This window comes from Dipodomys spectabilis, unplaced genomic scaffold (assembly GCF_019054845.1).
Source record: "Dipodomys spectabilis isolate Male_0828 unplaced genomic scaffold, ASM1905484v1 ptg000125l, whole genome shotgun sequence".
In the NCBI taxonomy this organism is placed as follows: Eukaryota; Metazoa; Chordata; class Mammalia; order Rodentia; family Heteromyidae; genus Dipodomys; species Dipodomys spectabilis.
In genome coordinates, this window is record NW_024870802.1 from 19691647 (window position 1) to 19708269 (window position 16623).

Sequence of the window (16623 nt, forward strand, 5' to 3'; positions counted from 1 at the left end):
AAGCTAAAGAACAGAAATCAGAATAAAAACTTGAGTGCTAAGCTTCCTTCTGGAGTTCCCTTCCCCCAGCTTGTTTGTATGCTGCCACTGATTTTTTTTTTCATATAGCATCTTTTCCTTATTCTATCTACTGTGAAAGTATTTTTTTAATTTTACTCTGCTAAAATATTCTTTTCAAGAAATACTAATTCAACTTACGCAAATCAAAGAATGGGGAACCACAGAGATGAAGTATAAGAGAATTAGAAAGCTTTCAGACTCCAGATTAAACTCTAGTTGACTAGATCAGAACTGCTAACAAACTATCTATACACTATAGGAGGAAAAGATTCTAGCTGCATCTGTGAATCTTTTATTCATTTGGCCACGCTAAATCAGCTAGAAAATTCAGGCTCAGGGGCTACATCTTACTAAGACAAGGAACAGTTTCAATTTACATCCTTAGAAAACTACAAGACAAGGTTCACAATAAATTTCTCTGGTAATAGTTTCTATGTACAAAATCAGAACTGTGAAAAAGGCTAAATAAAATACTCAAAACATTTCAGAAAATATTTAGTATTTTAAAAAGGACTACCTAGACTTGAATTCTAGTCCTAATATATCTTAGCTCTGTAACTAGTTAATTCTTCTTTGCTTTCCTTATTTGCAGAAATGAAGATTATCAATACTTATAATGCTATTGTATAGATGATATGAGATCATCTATAGGCTGATTTTTGGCCCTAGTAAACTCTAGCTTATACTTACTGTCTGCCTACACCCACTTTTAATTTCTGTGATCTGAAAATATTAAGTGAAAAATGCCTTGCTAAACAATCTGTATTTTGTTTTCACCCAATATTGGCCCTATAGTACAAGAGTTAGTGATGCTAGAAATTTGTATATGCCAAAGAGAAGCCATAATGTGTTTTCTTTCAGTAAAAGATTAAAAATTGCTAATAAACAACTTTTATTTTTAAGTTGCTACAATTAATGGTGAGAATAAAACCTAGTATACATATAGGTTCAGTACTACTAGTAGTTTCAGGCTTTAACTACAGTGTCTTAGAATGTAACCTCCATTGATAAAAGACCATCTTCTCATGAATCTACCTTCACAACTCTTTATAACTATCCATACAGAAAAGCAACTATGAATGACACTGGACTTATTTTAATGCTGTATTCAAACTGCATGCATCTGAACTCATGTCTACATATCAAAACAGACTCAGTCCTAACGCCTGGCAAAGTAAAACATAGATTAGTGTTAAAACCTCTTTACTCAATATTTTTGAACCTGATTCAAAACATTCTGCTAATAACATACCACCAACCACCACCACCAATCACCTAACCTGGAGAGGACTGAGAGTACAATAATAGTCTTGAATAATTTTAGGTGGAAGATCCTGCAGAACATCTTCTTTCATTCTCCTCAAAAGAAATGGCAGGACCTGGCGGTGTAGTGCGTCCATTGCAAGAACACCTAGTAGTAAGAGAATATGGCTTCAAAAAAAGAATAAATAATATTCACTGACACAGCAATTATAACTATCTATTTTCATACCTGCTTCTTGTTCTCGACTAGAACTTCGAGCATCCCTACTTGCTAATATAGGTTTGCCATATCGAGCAGCAAACTGGCGTTCAGTACCCAAAAATCCTGGCATGAGGAAATCAAATAATGACCACAGCTCCAGAACATTGTTCTAAATATAAAAAAAAAAAAGTTATATTTTGCAGTGAGGTTACTTCCTTATACTTAAAATATAACATTAGTGAAAGCTCATCATGATGACACAGGTAAGAGATTATCATATTCTTAGGTAGAATGTCTCTATTTTAATGTTAAATTTAGATCTGTGCCCATGGAGAAATCTCTTCCACTGGGATGAGATATGAGCCTAAACATAATTATAGACTCTAAAAAATAATAGGACAGAAAGTTATGTTATTTCTGATTTCTTTTAATTCAGTTTTGATAATGAAATTGACAACAACACTTAAGGAATCTAGCCAACAATTATGTCAACAAGAAAAATCTGTAAGAGTTTGATTTCATAATTTATGGGATATGAGGCAAACTTCTTTTAAATTTTGTTGGAAGTTTAATGGGGGAAGATACAAAACAAAATGAAGCCAGCACTTTTTCAACTGGATAGTTTCCAAAAGATATAGATCCTAACGTACCCTCCCTGCTTCTCTCTCCTACCTTATCCCGCTCAGGCTTTGGCTCCCTATGCCGGGCTACTCTCCTATATGGATACCCTTCTAATCTCACTGAGACTCTGCAGCACAGAAACCCACCTGACAGCTTCAGAATTTAATTAGATAACCCCCTCCCCCCAATACTTTTAATGTCTAGGCCAAAAAAAGCAGTACCATAAAAAAATATTGTGGTGTGTTGTCTGTCTATCTCATATATCCTCCTATCTTTGTTTCCTGAGTGGTAAGATTATAATGTTCTTTGTTTATATCCAGCATTCTACATAATTTTATTTTTTATTTTTATTTTTTTTGGGTCCGGTTGTGGGGCCTGAACTCTGGGCCTGGGTGCTGTCCCTCAGCTCTTCAACTTAAGGCTAGCGCTCTACCACTTGAGCCACAGTGCTACCTTCTGGCTTTTTTCTTTTTGCTTATGTGGTGCTGAGGAATTGAACCCAGGGCCTCATGCATGCAAGGCAAGCGCTCTACCACTGAGCCACCTTCCCAGCCCTCTACATAATTTTAAATTGAAGTAAAACAAGTCTGGATAAATAAAGCCTAAAAAGCCTAAAGAATTTTTTTTCCTCCCTTTAAATATATCTTAAAAACAAAAACACTTTTGGTTGTAACATGTACATCTATAGAAGCTGCTTTTACTGAAAAGCTCTTGACTTAATTGGACATATAAAGTAAAAAAAGAAACAAAACAGGAGAAAGCTTGGCATCCTGCTGCCTCCATTTTTGCATATGTCCTGGCTCTGAACCTTTCACCACACAGTGACCAGGAACCCAGGAGGGACACAACAGACTGACTGATAAGATGTTTACAAGGAGGGAAGTAAAAATCTGGCCCCCAAGGGAAGGAACTTCAGAACTCCCTTAGGACAGACCACTAAGTCAAACAAGGATTTGTGCTTATCTGTCTTCCTCCAAGGAACACCTCGAAACTTCAATTCTTGTCAAAACCAGGACTGAAATAATGACTGGGAAAGTTTAATTGGGTATACCTTTTGTCCCTTGCCATTATTTCTTTCTCTATTTAAACATAAAGATCCTAAGGGTACTCCAAAAACAGGCTCACTTTACCTCTTCTTTTGGTATGCCTGTGCTAATAAACCTGCTTTGTCAAGGAGGATGAAGTGGCCAGATCTGACATATGGAATCCATGGAGTTGGGCCTGGGATCTAAAGCCCAGGTTTCAGTAACTCAGATTAGCTACCATGTGTGACCCTGGATTTGATCCCTAGCACTGCAAAAACAGACAAACTGAGAAAGGTTTGCGATCGTCTTTTTTTTTTTTTTTTGTGGTTAGTTGTGGGGCTTGTACTCTGGGCCTGAGTGCTGTCCCTGAGCTCTTCAGCTCAAGGCAAGCACTCTACTACTTGAACCACAGCACCACTTCTGTTTTATTTGGTGGTTAACTGGAGATAAGAGTCTCAAGGACCTTTCTTGCCAGGGCTGACTTTGAATCCTGAACCTAAGATCTCAGCCTCCTGAGTAGCTAGGATTACAAGAGTGAGCCACTGGTACCTGGCTAAGTGTGTCTCTTATGGTTGTTGCAATCTATAATGTTCACTTAATGAACCCTAACTTTTATAATAATTTTAAAGAATAAGAAAAAGTAATAAGGAGCCATCAATTTTTGAGATTCAGAAAGAATCATGTGGTGTTTAACTTCCCACTAACTGGAGAATAAACAGGGAGATATTCTTACCAGAATTCACTATCCAGGCTGGATGTGAACACTTGCATCCAATTTAATGCAGAAGTATGTGAAGATACCTGCATACCCACCCATTTCCTTACTTGTCCAAAATAAACTTCTAACTGCTTCCCTTTAGTTGTTTCCTGACAAGAATTCACACTATATGATAACTCCTCTTTAATGAGCTCTAGCTTTTCAGTGCTACATCAGATTAGACTGTAACCTAATAATCTGTAAGGATGGTCCGCCAGGCGCCAGTAGCTCACACCTGTAATCCTAGCTACTCAGGAGGCTGAGATCTGAGGATCAAGGTTCAAAGCCAGCTCGGGCAGGAAAGTTCGTGAGACTCTTATCTCCAATTACTCCTCCCCCCCACCCCCCAAAACCGGGAAGTGATGCTGTGGCTCGCACTCGCCTTGAGCTGAAGAGCACAGGGACAGAGCCCAAGCCCAGAGTTCAAGCCCCTTGACCAACAAAACAACAACCAAAAAAAGAATGGTCAGTGTAGAATCTAGTATCTTGCATATTTTGGACATAATTACATAGCTTAAATTACATAATTACATAGCTTAAAACTGTATCTTAAATGTGACCTTCAAAACCTGGTTTGAGACAGTGCTAAATGCCAAATGAACCATTATAAAAACAACACACAAATGGAATATCAACCTCACAAACTAATTCAGAAACAAATACAATGCCTCTTCTTCATATGCAAATATTTTTAATAGAAAAAAAATAGTAAATAAGTTACCTGGATTGGTGTTCCAGAAAGAATAATCCTATAATTAGCTGTCAGTTGTTTTACTGCTTTGGATAACTTTGTTTTTCCATTTTTAATGACATGACCTTCATCAAGAATACAGTAGTTGAATTTAATATTTCTAATGGAGAATAAAGAAACTTTAGTATCTTTTGCTAAATTAGAAACTCAAATACAGAAAATATTTTCTTCAAATATTTTCTATGGAATATTTAAATTCTTACCTAAAAAAATCTATGTCATTCCTCACAACATCATAGGAAGCCACTATCAGATTATGCCTTTTAACTTGATGCTGCAACCTTTATGTGAAGAAATAAACACTCAGGAAACAAGAATTATTAAAAACTGTATAATTTTAATAGGTGCTTACTGTACATACTACCTCAAATACTACTTTCCTTAAGACATGACCCTGAAAAGAGATGAGCACCTGATTCAAAATGTGGTTAACAAGTTCATTTGCCAACCTCTCTTCCTTAATATTCTTTTACCAATCCATGGAAAGGGGTAGAGGTAGATGGCCAATCATATGTCTTTCCATAATCAACACATACTGAAACATTAGAACCAGTGGAGCTATTAACAGCATTTTATTCTCTGACCACAGAAGTTGGCCTGTGAGCATGAGTCAAATAAGGCCAATAAATCATCTCTAGATTGGATATACTCCTGATGAGTTAGGGAAGATCGGTTTACTATGGGTGTTAACATAGGAAAATGTAGGCCTATGGATGTCATTCCCCCCCCACCCCCCAAGTCCTGGAGCTTGAACTCAGGGCCTGGGCATTGACCCTGAGCTTCTTTTGCTCAAGTGGTACTCTACCACTTGAATCACAGCACTGCTTCCGGCTTTTTCTGTTTATGTGGTACTGAGGAACCCAGGGCTTCATGAGTGAAGCAAGCACTCTACTACTATATTCCAGCCCTACGTAAGTTATCTTATTCATTCATTGAAAACTAAAGTCCAGAAGAGATCAACATAATATTATCTTTAGAGAGGGTAAGCAAATGAATGTGATTCAGGTGTGTCTGAAGCAAGAATTCACCTCTGAAATTCTCAAATTAGTGAATTATTGAATATCCTAGTTGCCAAGCTCATTTGAGTTGAATTCCTATCTCTTGTAAGCAAATGAATTCTAACTTAGAAGCACTTGAGTAAATTGCTTATCATGTAAGTTTTGAGCTATCTATATTCAGTCTGACTGTCCATTTAATTAACTTAGTGAACATGCACACAGGCCTTATTCCTGAGAGCCTTTATTTCCAAATTGCAACAAGAATACGTCTCATGGTGACCGTGTGAATACACAGTACAAAATTTTACATAAATGTAAAAATGTTTACAATAATGCCTGTGAGCCAGAGACCTGGCTCACAGGCATAGCATCAACCTAGCAAGCATGAAGCCAATTCAAACCTCAGTTCTGCCTCCCCACACATCCCCCCCAAGTGTCCGATCAGTAAATATTCATACTAAAACTAAAAATTCAGAAGAGCAGCAAACTTACAGACTGAATGAGTAATCTGTGAACAGCCAAATTTTAAGTTAATTAAAACAATTTTATGATTAGCATAATCATTTCCATTCTTTAAAATTTATATCTAGAAACGTTAAGAGATGTTGGCGTTAACAGCAAGGGGTAAAGCTGTAACAAATTTGGGTTGCCACAAATGGGTAGCTAGAGCAGTCACTTTGGACCAAAAGCACCTTTAAGGAGAGCGAAGGAAGAAGAAATAGCAGAAGGAAGGGGAACAGAGAAAAGAGGTCAGAGAATGAAAATAGATAACTGAAGTATCAAGGAGAAGCTATGGTCTTAAGGCTCTATAAATGGACATACAAAACTAGGAAGGGATTCTACTTGTTTCCTAACTCCAATACTTAAAAAGCTCAATAGATAATGGAAACGAGTTTTTTTCTTCGTTTTCAATTTTCTTTAGGAGGTAAGGAGGGTACAGAAATGAAGGGACATAGGGCAAACAAATGCAGCTGTGGTACTTTCTAAATACTACATTGAAAATGAACTATAAAACTTGTGGGGACTGGGATGTCAGTGGCAAAGCACTTTCGTAGTAAGGACAACACCCTAGGTTTGATACCCAGTAGCAAAAAAGATACAAAAACAAACAAACAAAAGCAGTTAAAGAACAACAAACTGTGGGTGTGAATAGGAGGGAAAAACTGGAAGAGAGCAAGGAAAGGAGTGACAATGTCCAAAAATGCTCACCTTCACTGTTACTATCTTCCCAAAGTAAACTTTTATTTTTTTTTCGGACATGGGGCTTGAACTCTGGGCCTGAGTGCTGTCCCTCAGCTCTTCAGCTCAAGGCTAGCGCTCTATCACTTGAGCTACCACACCACTTTCCACTCATCTTTCTTAAGTAGAAAAAGGTTGTCATATACGAAAAGTAGCTAGAATTCAAATTTAATATATTCTTCAAAACCACATAGAAAATTAGACATTTGTTTTTGTTGCTATAGAGCTCATACCTTATTCTTTCAGTGGGAGGTCCAGTATAGTGCAATGGATTAAGATACTCTCTGGAGCAAAATTTACCCACTTCATCCACCCAGTGACCTGTTAATGTTGGTGGACAAACCACCAAAGAAGGAAGTGGCATGCACTCTGCCAATTTTGATCGTGCATATTCCTGAGCCCTTTAAAAGCAAAACACAATAAAGTAACCAGCTTGTTGACATTTCTGATTCTGGAAACCTCATTTTAAAGCATTTTGCTTTACCTCTGACAGTGATCTCCTGCTAGAATGCAGATGGACTGTAAAGTTTTGCCTAGGCCCATGTCATCACACAATATTCCATGAAGTTTATACTTATTAAGAAATGCTAACCAGTTCACACCATCCTGTAAAAAGACATCAAAAAAAATTATAGATGTAAACAGATCACAAAGTTTTTTGCTATAAGAAAAGTTGGACACCTATAATCTTCATATAAGCAAAAGAGAAATAGTTAAGACACTAAACCCAAGATTTATTAAATCAACTGTAAAAACCCTATAAGGTACATTTGAAAGAATAGTGGCTAATCATGTGTACAAGAGTAAGCATTAACCTTACCTGCTGATATTTCCGTAGTTCCGCATTGATTGGTACTGGAATTTTGTAGTTTTCTAATTTTTTTCCATCTAACAGTTGTTCCAAAAAGTGTCGCTCTTTTGCTTTCAACTGGATTAGTTCTTCTGACATGTTTGGAGGGTCTGGAATGCCAGCCTAAAATGAGTATTTTAATATATTAAAACTACAATTTTTATTTTTTGAGACAAGATTTAACTTATAGGCCTTGGCTGTTTCATCACAATTTTTTATCCTAAAGTATCAAGTAAATTCACATCTTAATTAATAATAAATACACAGAATAAAAAGTAAGTCAAAACAAGTCTAAAGACTTTAAAGTCTTTTTTTTTTTGTGGGTCGTGGGGCTTGAACTCTGGGCCTGGGCGCTGTCCCTCAGCTCTTCGGCTCAAGGCGAGCACTCTACCACTTGAGCTACAGCGCCACTTCCGGTTTTGTGGTGGTTTATTGGAGATAGGAGTCTCACGGTCTCTCCTGCCCGGGCTGGCTTTGAACCGCGATCCTCAGATCTCAGCCTCCTGAGTAGCTAGGATTACAGGCGTGAGCCACCAGCGCCCGGCGACTTTAAAGTCTTTACACAAACTTTCAGCAATAAGTTTTCTCTTTTAGCAGAGGCAAACCTAGTTATATAGTTTATTTTAAATTAAATATTAATAAAAGCCTCACAATTAGATCTCAAAATGTGGGTTTCAAGGTCCCAGTAAGCCCCCAAAATCATTTCTACAATATTTCCTTCTCTCTCTCTCTTTTTTTTTTTTGCCAGTTCAGGGCACTTTCCTTAAGCTTCTTTTTGCTCAAGGCTAACACTCTACCACTTGAGCCACAGCGCCATTTCTGGCCTTTTCTGTTTATGTGGTATTGAGGAATCTAACCTAGGGCTTCATGCATGCTAGGCAAGCACTCTACCACTAAGTCACATTCCCAGCTCCTACTATTTCACTATAAAGAAATTACAGTGGTTTTTTTTGGGGGGGGGGGTTCCAGTCATGGGGCCTGAACTCTGGGCCTGGGCGTTGTCCCTCAGCTCTTCAGCTCAAGGCTAGAGCTCTACCACTTGAGCCACAGCGCCACTTCCAGCTTCTTTTCCCCTACTTATGTGTTGCTAAGGAATCGAACCCAGGGCCACATGCATTCAAGTCAAGTGCTCTACCACTGAGCCACCTTCCCAGCCCTAGTGTTTCTTTTTTTTTTTTTTTTTGGGGGGGGTCCAGTCATGGGCTGAACTCTGGACCTGGGTGCTGTCCCTCAGCTCTTCAGCTCAAGGCTAGCGCTCTATAGTGGTTTTTTTTTTTTAAATTGTTGACATTTGTGAAAATGTTTGGGCCTTGGGAAGAATCAAAGCAGGGACACCAAAATGTACCAGCAGGCATCACTGCATTCCTTACAGATACTCAACAGCATTTTCTAAAATAGCCAGTTTTGCTTGAACATGTCCCTGATAAAGTAGTAAATATATTAACTGTTATCAAACTGCAACCCTTAAGTAGACGATCTTTATAACATCCTGTGACATAAAAGGTGCACTACATAAAGCACTTCTGCTCCTTGTCAAAATTTAATATACTGAGGAAAAACCCTTATGAAATTGCTTAAATGGTGTGCAGAAATAGTTATTATTTAATAAATAAAGTCTTCATTAATCTAAAATTTTTATGAATTCAGTGATATTCATAAATTAATGGATACAACTTTGTTTCACTAATATATGTCATATTCTTAAAATTCAGATTTATGGCTCAGAATAGAGGCTTATACCTGTAATCCCAGATATCAAGAGGTGGAGGTTAAAAGGATCATGGTTCAATGCCAGCGTGAACAGAAAGTAATCAAGACCCATTTCAACCAGTAACTGGGCATGGTAGTCATTCTAGCTACAAGGGAAGTATAAAAGGACACCCAGGTGCTGGTGGCTCACACCTGTAATTTAAGCTACTCAGGAGGCTGAGATCTGAGGTTTGCAATTCAAACCCAGCCTGGGCAGGAAAGTCTGTGAGACTTTTTTTTTGTCAGTCGTGTGGCTTGAACTCTGGGCTTGGGCGCTGTCCCTCAGCTCTTCAGCTCAAGGCAAGTGCTCTACCACTTGAGCCCCAGCGCCACTTCCAGTTTTCTAGTGGTTTATTAAAGATAAGAGTCTCATGGACTTTCCTGCCCAGGCTGGCTTTGAACCATGATCCTCAGATCTCAGCCTCCTGAGTTGCTAGGATTACAGGGTGACCCACCAGTGCCTGGCTTGTGAGATTCTTACCTCCAATTAACCAACAAAAAACCAGAAGTGGCACTGTAGCTCAAGTGGTAGAGCACTCACCTTGAGCTAAAGAGCTCAGGAATAGCGCCCAGGCCCAGAGTTCAAGCCCCATGAACAACAAAACACAAAACAAAGCAAAAGGTCAGCTGTCAGAGGGGCCTAATTAAAAAATAAGATCTTATTTCCAAATTAAGCAAAAAAGGATGTGGGGTTGAGGGTAGAGCTCAAGAGATACAGTATCTGACTAGCAAGCATGAAGCCCTAGCTTAAAACTCTAATACCACTTCCCTCCTTCACAAAAGCATTTATGATAGTTAAACTACGAATTATTATTGTATTTACACAAAATTTGCCATAGGGATAGTATGTATATTAACACAGCTATTTTCACTTTATGAAACAGTATTTTATCCAAAAAGACTGGCAAAGGTATAGGGGCAAGGCTCAAGTGATAAGACTGGTTTCCTAGCAATCCTAAGGCTCTGAGTTCATACCGCAGTACCCTCATCTCAAAAAAAAAAAAAAAAACCTATTAAACTATGATTATTCTATTTGGATATTTGACTTATTTCTCAAAAAATAACTTGGAACAACAAGAAAAAAATATATCTTGTTGCCACTGACAAAATTCAAGTCTGCTAGAAAACCTGATAACCATCCCGATACTTTCTAAAAGCATTATCTGATATTTATTTTACCTGGTAAACCAACATTTTCCAAATGACCAATGCATGTTGCAAAACATGTTATCAGTAAAAGATTATTCAAATGTGTAAGATAAATCAATGAATTTTAATGTAATAAAGTATGAAAATTTATAGAACTTTAGAGTCTTAGAACACAATAAACTTTGTCTTTTGGGTTGTTGTAAATGTCAGATCAAAGACTACCCACAATTATTTGAAAAGACTGTCAAAATACTGCTCCTTTTCTCAAATATCTATGTCACTGAAGCTGGACTTTCTATAACCAAACTAACATATTGCAACAGAATAAATGCTCAAGTAAACATGTGGATTTGGCTCTCTACCATTAGTCAAACAAAAAAGATTCAAAAAAATACAAAGCTGGAAGCTAGTGGTTCAAGTCTATAATCTTAACTACTCAGGAAGCTGAGAATTAAGCATCAAGGTTTGAAACCAGTTCTGGCAGGAAAATCTCTAAGACTTTTTTTTTTGGTTGGTCATGGGGCATAAACTCTGGGCCTGGACACTGTCCCTCAGCTCTTCAACTCAAGGCGAGCACTCTACCACTGGAGCCACTATGCCACTTCTGGTTTTCTGGTGGCTTATTGGAGATAAGAGTCTCACGGATGGGCTGGGAAGGTAGCTCAGCGATAGAGTGCATGCCTTGCAAGCATGAGGCTCTGGGTTCAATTCCTCAGCACCACATAAACAGAAAAAGCCGGAAGTGGTGCTGTGGCTCCAGTGGTAGAGCACTAGCCTTGAGCTGAAGAGCTGAGGGGCAGCGCCCAGACCCAGAGTTCAGGCCCCATGACCGGCAAAAAAAAAAAGAGTCTCACGGATTTTCCTGTCCAGGCTGGGTTTGAACCACAATCCTCAGATCTCAGAGTAGTTAGGATTATAAGTGTCAGCCACCAGCATCTGGCTTCTGAGACTCTTATCTCTATTTAACCAAAAAAAAAAAAAAGCCAGAAGTGGGGCTAGGAATGTGGCTTAGTGGTAGAGTGCTTGCCTAGCATGCATGAAGTCCTGGACTCGATTCCTCAATGAACAGAAAAGGCTGAAAGTGGCTCAAATGGAAGAGTGCTAGCCTTGAGCAAAAGAAGCTTAGGATAGTGCCCAGGCCCTGAGTTCAAGCCTGGCCAAAAAGAAAAAAAATTAAATAAAAATTCAGAAGTATAGCTGTGGCTCAAGTTGGTAGAGCCATAAATCCTATCAAGACCTAAGAAGCCAGTCACTAATGGCTCACGGCTGCAATCCTAGCTACTTAGGAGGTTGAGATCTGAGGATTGCAGTTCAAAGCCAGCCTGAGCAGGAAAGCTCGTAAAACTCATCTCCAGTTAACCACTAGAAAACTGGAAGTGGAACTGTGGCTCAAAATGGTAGAGCTTTGAGCAGAAAAGCTCAGTAGCACTCAGGTCCTATTACTGATCAACAACAACAAAAACACTGTAAGCAACTTGGTAATGGTTATAGCTAAGACAAGGTTTCTCTACAGTTAAGGCTGGCCTTACATAATCTTCCTGCTTCATCCTTCTAAAAAAAGGAATTTCAGGTATGTACCAACATACCCAGCCAGATCTATCTCATTCCTGAAGACATTTCTATTTCTTACACTAGTCATATAAACTATTTCTATATATTTGATATTAGAGTATACTCCATCATAATGATCCAACATGATCCTTCTGAACTAGACCCGTATGTCTACACACTTCTTACAGATTAGTGCTGGTATGGGAGACTGAATTTAGGATTCTAACAGTCTTTCCTGCCCAGACTGGCTTCTAACCACAACCCTCAGATCTCAGCCTCCTGAGTAGCTAGTATTACAAGCCACTGGCACCTGGCTTTGCTTCTTGCAGTTTTAATTACTCTCTCTCAAATTTTCCTATCATCTGAATTTTATCCTTGAGAAAAAAGGCTATTTCTAGAACATCGTCAACAAATTACCATTCTTGTAGAAACTGCCCAATTCATTTATACTAAAAAAGGGAAGTCAGGTGCCAGTGGCTCATGCCTGTAACCGTAGCTTCTCAGGAAGCTGAGATCTGAGGATCACAGTTCGAAGCCAGCCCAGGCAAGAAAGTTTGTGAGACTATTACCACCAACTAAATCACAGAAAAAGTTGGAAGTGGAGCTGTGGATCAAGTGGTAGAGTGCTAGCATTGAGCAAAAGGATCTCAGGGACAACACTTAGGACCAGCAAAAAGAATTTAAAAAACAAACAAATAGAAATGTAAAAAGATGTTCTATAAATCTTAATGATTAACATCTTAACCTGACATGTTCTTTAAGAAGTACAATTATTATGAAGTTACAGAAAATATTAAATCCATAAACGAAATGTCTTCAACTTACCTCAAGTGGCATGAGTCTAATCAGTGTGGCAAAGCACTGTGTGGCCATAAATCTTACACTGTCTGTCTGGTCACTCATTCTTCCCAACACAGGAACAACTAAAAGGACAATATATGGAACAATACCAACGTCCAGTTGTTCCATTACACCTTAACAAGCAATTAAGGAAATTTTGATAGTTTTCAAGTAATGTTTTCACAAACAAATTAATATAACAAGACTGCAAACTCTGAAAAGTCCTTCATTTTCTCATCTGTACTATGAGGGAATAGAATGACTATGACCCAATCATAACACTATTTGAGCACTACTGTTCATTGACCACTACTGTTCATTAACTCTTTCATAATTAAAAATATAAAATCATGTTTCTATCCAAAGACTAAAGGAAATTTTGCTAAAAATATTTTTTCTTAGAATTTCAGTGTCAGAATAAATGAAGCCATGTTAGAAGCAAGGGAGTACAACTTAGTGTCACTCAGAGATTAATTCCAAATTTCTCACCAGAATCTTGACAATCACCAACTGGATATATTAGATCTAGGTAAGTGAAGTTCTTCTGTAATCTTCAAGATTTTGAACCAGAGTTTCTACTGATCTGATCTTCATCTTTCTTGCTCTGAGACATTTCTTTCAGATACTTTTGAGTTAAAGAATGGCTGCCATGTCTTTAACAGAAACATGCCAATGTATTTCTAGTTTTCTAGTGTATTTTAGTCTTCTTGACCCAATAAAATGAACAGTTTGGAAACACTATTTAACATCGTATCTGAATTATATTAATAAAGCATCAATTATAAACTCCAAACCCCAGTTTGTTATTGAATATGTAGTTTAAAAGTACATAAAACTATTTTGCATGTTAAAAAACTGTCTTTAAAATTTGTATATGAAATCTTTTTTAACTATAAAATATATTTATACTTGTAGCAGCCTTGTAATTAAATAAATCAAAATAAAAGTTTTCTTCTTGGAACAAAGTAGATTTTTTTTTAACTGTATTTTTTTTTGTCTTTTCTTTTTTGGTACTGGGGATCGAACCCAGGACGTTGCACTTGCTAGGCAAGCGCTTTGCCACTGAGCTACATCCCACCCCACAAAGCAGATTTTTTCATGTACTTTTAAATAAATAACTTTGCATCCCTAAGTAAAATGAATAACATTACTCAACAGTTTTTCAAAATAAAGGATACAGGCAAGTGCTTCAATTGCACCCTCTTGTTTGACATTGTCATCAATTGCTCCTAGCCATGGAAGAACCTTCTCCAAAAAAATGTTCATTGTTTCCATGGTAGCTATTTTACTCATGACACCTACACAGCGAGCAGCCATGTGCCTCACTGCAGTGCTTGGGTACTGAAGGCACATATAAAGATGAGGCAAATGCTGTACCAACTAAAAAAAAAAAAAAAAGGACAAATTAAAATACTCATTATTCTCTAATATACTGTAACATTAATAGCCTATATAAACTTTGAGACTCTAACTCCAAAAGAGTCCCCAAATACCTCAAAACATTATGGTCAAAATATCCTCAATATAAAATTAATCTAGGGGGAAAACAATGGAGGGAGTAACAATGCTCAATAGGAAGTGTACTCATTACCTTACTCATGTAACTGTAACCCTCTGTATAGTATCTTTACAATAAAAAAAAAAGAAAATTAACCTAAGTTCCCAATAAAATATTCAAAACTGTCTCAAAAGAAATGTAAAAAACGCAGAACTTCTCCATTGTTCAATATTATATCTTAGTTATCCAGAACTGCAAACAAGAGACATGTTTTCAAAAGATGACTGCTTTCAAATGAGTGAGTTGGCTTACACCTATAATCCTGGCTACTCAGGAGGCTGAGATGGGAAGGGTCATAGTTGGAAACTGGCTTAGGCAAAAAAGTTAGTGAAAGCCCATCTCAAGTAATAAAAGCTGGGTAAGCTGGTGCATGCTTGTCATCGCAACTACTAGGGAAGTATAAGGAAGACTGAAATCCAGGTTGGCCTGCACCAAATGTTCTATTCAAGAAATGACAAGCCAGGTGCCGGTGGCTCACATCTATAATCCTAGCTACTCAGGAGGCTGAGATCTGAGGATCACAGTTCAAAGCCAACCTGGGCAGGAAACACTAGCCTTGAACTGAAGAGCTAAGGGACAGCATCCAGGCCCAGAGGTCAAGCTCCATGACTGGCCAAAAAACAAACAAACAAAAAAAATGACAAAAGTAAAAAAGACTTCAGGCTATCTCTCAAGTAATTCAGTGTCTATTAGTAAGCACAAGGCCAATGAATTCAAACCCCAGTAGAGGGAAAAAAAGCAATTTCAATTCTCCTGAGACTGGGAAAAAGGCACCACACATCCATCATAGACCCCTCTAAATTTGCAGCAGTGGTTTAGGTTTTAGGTGCATATGAATACATAATTGCAATGACCTATTAATAGCATTATTAAATATGCTATATGAAACAACCAGATTACTGATGAGAACCAAATACCTGTCAAGTTAGGATAGCCTTACATTTCACATGAATGCAAACTGCTAATCATGGATGATGATGGCACAAAGATAAAGTTCTGTCTGCTAACAGTACATCAGAGAATTCTAAAAAAAAGTTGTTTGTGTTTCTTTTCTTTTTTTGAGTTGTCTTGCTATGTTCCTGGGGCTGATTTCCAATTCCTAGGGCCCAAGCAATCCTTCCCCTGTACTCTCCCAAGAAGGTGGGTTATAAGTCACTGTACCTGGCTTATGAGCAGAATTTTAACAAGCATGTTTTATTACTAATACACAGAAATTTTCATTGCTCTCTACTCCCACCTAGATTTACTTTTATAAATAATTTTTATGTGAAAGAAAACCAAATTAGAGCTAGAACCCTGCACAAGACTATAAATTGTACAGAATTTTCTAATATAGATATCTGAAAAGATAAACTTGCTTCTATGAAAAAAGATAACTGTTTTCTTCTCCTTCTGTCCCAATTCTGTCTAAAACAAAAAACTAAGAGAAAAGAAACAGCTAGGCACCAATGACTCATTCCTACTATTCTAACTACTTATTCTACTAGCTACTGAAGAAAATGAGGCTTAGAAAATTGAGGAAGTCTAGCATATACAAAAAAGCCAGCAAAAATACCTACCAAAAAGTAGGCCTGGAGCCAGGTTATCAGTGGCTCACACCTGTAATTCTAGTTATTTAGGAGTCTGTGATCTGAGAATACAAGTCCAAAACCAGCCAGACAGGAAAGTCCATGAGACTCCTACCTCCAATTAACTACCCAAAACCTCAAGTATAGCTGGCTTAAGCAGAAGAGCTCAAGGACAGTGCCCAGGCCTGAGTTCAAGACCCAGGACCATAATACACACAAACACACACACACTCTCTCTCTCCCTCCTCTCTCTCCTTTCTCCTTTCTCTCTCCCCCCCTTCCCCCCCCACCCCCTGCTCAAGCCCAAAGACCTGAGTTCAAATTCTGGTACCAGAAGTAATTAAAAATCACAAACCAGTGTTCTACCTTTGCCATTGACCAATTTCATATTAGGCAGGTGGTTTCCCTCTACCTTTCAACCTATTGTGAAAGCAGATCTTAT

General features: G+C 37.9%; 1 protein-coding gene across 2 annotated transcripts in view; it reads right to left on the bottom strand.

Moving 5' to 3' along the window:
• The window catches only part of Btaf1 (B-TFIID TATA-box binding protein associated factor 1), a 91397-nt gene that overhangs the window by 13969 nt on the left and 60805 nt on the right, over positions 1 to 16623 (bottom strand). For both annotated transcript variants that reach the window (XR_006148836.1, XM_042689200.1), the window contains exons 24-32: positions 14234 to 14435; positions 13041 to 13189; positions 7737 to 7889; positions 7401 to 7522; positions 7150 to 7317; positions 4883 to 4960; positions 4650 to 4779; positions 1553 to 1694; positions 1341 to 1471 (exon numbers count right to left, since the gene is read on the bottom strand). Coding sequence is in view for 1 of the 2 variants with exons in the window: in XM_042689200.1 (XP_042545134.1) it covers positions 1341 to 1471; positions 1553 to 1694; positions 4650 to 4779; positions 4883 to 4960; positions 7150 to 7317; positions 7401 to 7522; positions 7737 to 7889; positions 13041 to 13189; positions 14234 to 14435 (1275 nt within the window). In the remaining variant the exon portion in view is untranslated. The remainder of the gene's footprint in view (positions 1 to 1340; positions 1472 to 1552; positions 1695 to 4649; positions 4780 to 4882; positions 4961 to 7149; positions 7318 to 7400; positions 7523 to 7736; positions 7890 to 13040; positions 13190 to 14233; positions 14436 to 16623) is intronic.